This window comes from Bufo gargarizans, chromosome 2 (genome assembly GCF_014858855.1).
Source record: "Bufo gargarizans isolate SCDJY-AF-19 chromosome 2, ASM1485885v1, whole genome shotgun sequence".
NCBI lineage: Eukaryota > Metazoa > Chordata > Amphibia > Anura > Bufonidae > Bufo > Bufo gargarizans.
In genome coordinates this window covers 410,592,987-410,598,986 of record NC_058081.1, presented here as the reverse complement: position 1 = coordinate 410,598,986, position 6,000 = coordinate 410,592,987, and the positions used below count along the sequence as shown (strand labels likewise).

General features: G+C 44.7%; 1 protein-coding gene across 1 annotated transcript in view; it reads left to right on the top strand.

The window, feature by feature from the left end:
* Positions 1-336: 336 nt before the first annotated feature.
* Positions 337-6,000, top strand: part of PFDN1 (prefoldin subunit 1) — a 63,252-nt gene continuing 57,588 nt past the window's right edge. The window contains exon 1 of the mRNA XM_044277788.1: positions 337-436. Within this exon, the coding sequence (XP_044133723.1) occupies positions 404-436 (33 nt within the window). The 5' untranslated portion in view covers positions 337-403. The remainder of the gene's footprint in view (positions 437-6,000) is intronic.

The window sequence follows — 6,000 nt, the reverse complement described above, 5'->3', positions numbered from 1 at the left end:
TCACAACGCCCGTCACTGGGAAACAATAGCACAGTTCAGCTATTCCCCATCACTAAGGTAAGGACAAGGTCGGGTAGGATGACAGCGGCCTATATGCTACTTCAGTTCAGGACCTGACACAACAGTCCTTACCAGTGAGGGGAAATAATTCACCCTGAGTCGGCTAATCCCCATCACTGATAAGGACCAGGTCCTTACGTAGAAGGGAATTTAGTCATAACCCCTGCAAAAAAGATCCATTCTGCCCATCCACACAACAACCAGCTTCTCCTCTCCACCAACGTGCTCGGAAGTGTTTCTTGCGAGTGTGAGACCACGCCTCTTAGACAACGAGACCCCGCCTCTTCCCGTGACGTCATACTACCGGGCGCAACAGTCTGCGCATTCTTGCCAGGGAAGCGACATGGCGACAGCTGTGGACCTGGAGCTTAAGAAGGTACAAAACGGTGCACAAATGGTGGTTTTTTGTTGTAATTGAAAGTTCCCTTTTGTTACGTTGCCGGGCACTGTAAGATCGTAGTATGTGTTGTCTCTGCTAAATCTGACAGAGAGCACGGGCTCCAGCTTAGGGTATGTTCAGACAGAGGGTATTGTGGTGTGCGGCGGTTTTCTGCGGACCCGCTCTACATTTAGCTGTGGCTGGAATGGAACAGTTCATTCTTGACATTGTGCTGCAGATATCCTCGGCCCAGTACCATGGAACATGATGGGAGCTGCCTTCAGCACAGATTTGGAGATGTTTTCGGGACAGTGAATCAAACAAAAATCCTTTTTTTTAAATATATTTATTTTTGTCACTTTTTTTCTTTAAAGGAAGTCTTTCACCTAAAATCACCATTATATTCCCTTCTATCATGTTAGTACATCAGGATCTCCATTACATTCCCCATATTAGAATGCTACCTTCCATATTGCTGTCCGTCGCCGATTTTCTCAGAAAAAAACTTGTATTCAATATGTTAATTAGCTTCTGAAGGTGCCCAGGAGCGGCGTTCATGTGGCCGGTGCCCAGGACCCTCGTCACTTTTCATACGAAACCCCCTCCCCTTTAACCCTTCTGGCCCGCCCTAGGTTCTTCTGATTACGTCCTCTTCTTCTTGGTGAGAACCGATTTGCCGCGCCTGCGCACTTCATTCCCCATTATGGGCAGAGGCCCAGGGTCGGCACATGCGCATTAAACACTGTTGAACGGCGCTGGCGCTGGATTTCTCACTAAGAAGAGGATGTAATCAGAAGAACCTAAGGCAGGCCTGGGGGTTGAAAGGGGAGGGGTTTTGTATGAAAAGCGACGAGGGGCCTGGGCAACGGCCACATGAATGCCGCTCCTGTGCACCTTCAGAAGCTAATTAACATTTAATAAGTGTTTTTCTGAGAATCTGCAATGCACAGCAATATGGGGAATGTAATGGAGATCCTCATGTTAGTGTTCTATAATGGTGATTTTAGGTGAAAGACTCCCTTTAACCTCTTGGGGACACAGGGTGTACAGGTACGCTCTGATGTCCCGGTACTTAAGGACACTGCGCGGCGGAAATCATTCTGCAGGCACTCTATGATAATGCCGAGCGGGGGGGTCCTGTGTATCGGCGATTGATGCAAACACATCAGAAACTTCAAAATGACAGAACTTTAAATTTATGTTTCGGCGGGGGGTGGGCAAGTAATCGCCCGCCCGCCCCCTCTCTCAGTATAGCCGGGCCGAATGCTGACACTCTGCTTGAAACGGCTGACGTCTGTGCTCACAGATGTCAGCCGTTTAACCCCTTCCATGCTGCGGTCTGTAGGGACCGCTCTATGGAAGGGGTTAACAGGGAGGTAGCGCTCTCCCATCGGGGGCTGCTGTGCCATTTCAGCCCTCAATTCTTGACAGGATCACAGAGGGAGGGAGGGCCCCCCCTCCCTCCCTCCCCATCACCCGCTGCTCTGTTGTGGCAGCGGGTAATGGTTACCATGGCAACTGGACGCCTTCACAGGCTCGGCCTGGTAAGGCTAAGTCTGATCAGACTTCTGCTAAAGGCAGAAGTCTGATCAGACTAAGTGTAAAGTGAAAATACATTACAGTACACTATATAGTGTACTGTATTGTATTATACAGACATCAGACCCACTGGGTCTTCAAGAACCAAGTGGGTCTGGGTCCAAAAAATGTAAAAAAAAAAGAATTTTAATAAAAAAACACATTTATCACTGATTAAAAATAAAATGCACTACACATGTTTGAAATCACCGCGTCCGTAATGAACTGATCTATAAAACGGTTATGTTACTTTCCCGCACGGTGATGGCCATAAAAAATAAATAAAAACCATGATGAAATTGAAATTTTGCCCACCTTACTTCACAAAAAAGGTAATAAAAGTGATCAAAAAAGTAGTATGTACGCTAAAATGGTACCAATCAAATCGGCATCTCATCCCGCAAAAACAGACATATTAGGTATCGCCGTGTCTGTAATAACTTGCTCTATAAAAAATATCAATCAACAGTCTTTAACTCCTCATGTAAATACCATAAAAAAAACTGTGTACATTTTTTATTTTAATTTTTTAAAATTTTTTGTCACCTTACATCACAAAAAGTGTAATGGCAAGTGATCAAAAAGTCATAAGCACCCCAAAATAGTGCCAATCAAGCCATCTCATCCCGAAAAAAATGAACCCCTACACAAGACAGTCGCCCAAAAAATAAATAAAACTATGGCTTTCAGAATGTGGAGACTATGGCTTTGTTATGTAAAACTGAAACAAACAACCCAAAAAAGTAGTCATATTTGGTATTTTCGTGTCCATGACAACCTGCTCTATAAAAATACCACATGATCTAACCTGTCAGATGCATGCTGTAAATAAAAACGGTGCCAAAACAGCTATTTCTTGTTACCTTGCCTCACAAAAAGTGTAATATAGAGCAACCAAAAATCATATGTACCCTAAAATAGTACCAACAAAACTTCCACCATATCCCGTAGTTTCCAAAATGGGGTCTACTCTAGGGGTGCATCAGGGGGGCTTTAAATGGGACATGGTGTCAAAAACCAGTCCAGCAAAATCTGCCTTCCAAAAACCGTATGGCATTCCTTTCCTTCTGCGCCCTGCCGTGTGCCCATACAGCAGCTTATGAACACATATGGGGTGTTTCTGTAAACTACAGAATCAGGGCCATAAATATAGAGTTTTGTTTGGCTGTTAACCCTTGCTTTTGAAACTGAAAAAAATGGATTAAAATGGAAAATCTGCCAAAAAAGTGACCTTTTCCATTCTAGTGGAACACCTAACGGGTTAACAAAGTCTGTAAAATCAGTTTTGAATATCTTGAGGGGTGTAGTTTCTAGAATGGGGTAATTTTTGGGTGGTTTCTATTATGTAACCTCACAAAGTGACTTCAGACCTGTACTGGTCCTGAAAAAGTGGGTTTTAGAAATTTTCTGAAAAATTTCAAGATTTCCTTCTAAGCTTTCTAACGTCCCCAAAAATAAAATGGCATTCCCAAAATGTTCCAAACATGAATGGAATTTTTTTATAAATAAAAATTTATTTTTTTGACTCCATTTTACCAGTGTCATAAAGTGCAATATGTGACGAAAAAACAATCTCAGAATGGCCTGGATAAGTCAAAGCTTTTTAAAGTTATCACCACATAAAGTGACACTGGTCAGATTTGAAAAAAATGGCCTGGTCCTGAAGGTGAAAATGAGCTCGGCCCATAAGGGGTTAAAGGGTTTCTGTCAGCAGGAAAATGGGTATTAACCTGGCTGACATTAGTGATGTACTAATGTCAGCTGAACATAACTATATTAGTGCCATCTCACTGCGCTTTCCGGCCCTGTCTCCTGTGGAAATCTCACGCCTGCGCAGTCCCGTTCAGTATTCGGAGCAGTTTGTGCAGCTGGCGAGCGTCTTTCACTGCCTGCGCCGAATACTGAATGGGATGGCACAGGCGTGAGATTTTCACGGGAGACAGGGCAGGCAAGCTGAGACCAACACTGCCTGGCCCTGTCAACGCCCCCTCCCCCCCTCCCCTCCCAGAGGCTCATTTGCATATTATGCAAGTTAGTTTTTCTAAATAACGGCGGCACATAGTGACATGGGACTAATATAGGTATGTTCAGTTGCTATTAGCACATCGCTCGTGTCAAATCCAAAGCTGCTTTTTTAGCTTGAGGTTTGTGAAGCAGATGTCCAGAAAATGCACAAAAAACACATGGATAATGGAGCTGTTTTTTTTTCTGCTTCCAATTCATTTCGATGGGAGATTCAGCACGGATTCTACCCCAAGATAGGGCATTCTTCCTTCTTTCGTCCCCACCCTCCCCTGTCTCCTGGCCATGATTGGCAGTGTTATTTTCTATACATAAGGGCTGTTTCACACGAGCGAATGCCGTGCGTAACATCCGCTGCGTGAATGACAGCCAAGACCCGATGCGGACAGCAGAAGCACGGAGCAGTAACATGACTGATAATGCTCCGTGCCTCTCTGTGATCTCTTTACTACGAAATCGCAGTGAGATAAAGTTGTCACCGTGATTTCGTAGTAAAGAGATCACAGAGAGGCACGGAGCATTATCATCAGTCATGTTACTGCTCCGTGTCTCTGCAGTCCGCATCGGGTCTTGGCTGTCATTCGCGGAGCGGATGTCACGCACGGCATCCGCTCGTGTGAAACAGCCCTAAGGCTCCTTTCACACGTCTGCAATTCTGTTCCGCATTTTGCAGAATGGAATTGCGGACCTATTTATTTCTATAGGGCCACACGATGTGCTGTCCTCATCTGGAAATACGGATCCGCCAGTTATGGCCAAGAGGCGGGGGAGGGCGGGGACCAGAGAACGCAATAATGCCATTGCAGGCAGTTTTACTCCCTAAAAAATGGCTAATGCGTATTCATAATGCATAATACGTTACGGACGTGACAATACCTAAATATGTAAACTTTTTTATTTATTTCACTTCAACACAATAGTTGAATTTTTTTTCAAACCCACAAAAATTATGTTTTAGTGTCTCCATGTTCTGAGAGCTATAGTTTTTTTTAGGCGATTGTCTTAGGTAGGCTTGAATTTTTTGCTGGATGAGGTGACGGTTTGATTGGTACTATTTTGGGGGGGCATACACCTTTTTAAACGCTTGGTGTTTTCTGTTTGTGATGTATGGTGACAAAATTATATATAGAGATAGATAGATAAAGATATGTATGTGTGTATATATATATATATATATATATATATATATATATAAAAAATTCCCAACAGTTTTAATTATTTTTTTAACAGTGTTTATCGGACCGGGTGGATCATGTGATATATTTATAGAGCCAGTCGTTACGGATGTTGGGAAACCTATAGGCACCCGTAGAAGGCAGGGCATTGGGCAGCCTCTGCACGGCATCGGGCTGCCTGCTCACCCATCGGGTCCCTGCAACAGCAGCGAGGGGACTCGATGGACTCCCTCACCCCCCTCAAATCCCTTCTATGTCGCAGTCAGCGCTGATCGCGCCATAGAAGGGGTTAATCCGCCGGCATCGGCTTGTACAGCGATGCCGGCGGATACAGCAGGGGCCTGGCTATCAGGGACTGCCGGACCCCTGCAGTGATCGGGCGCACACCGCTCCAGTGTCCGCCCGATCTCCATGACGTTATAGTACGTCAAAATGCGAGAACGCACTTGCCTCCGTGACGTACTATTAAGTCATATGTCGGGAAGGGGTGTTCCTGCCCCTGTAGAGGTCAAGGGGTAAATCTCGCGTGAAGCCGTCATGGTGGATTCAATTTAACGTAATTACCGGTAAGTCTAATTATAGTGTTCTGCATGGAAGACATTATAGAGAAAACTAGTAATGGTTTCCGTACATAAATACGGCCCCTTTCACACGAGCATGGCGGATTAGGTCTGGGTGCGTTCAGTGAAACTCCCACCATTTTGTAAGTAAGTCTTGTCTGCAATTACGTTCAATTCATTTTCTTTCCTCGCGGGTGCATGCGTTTTGATGCATTTTCCACACGTG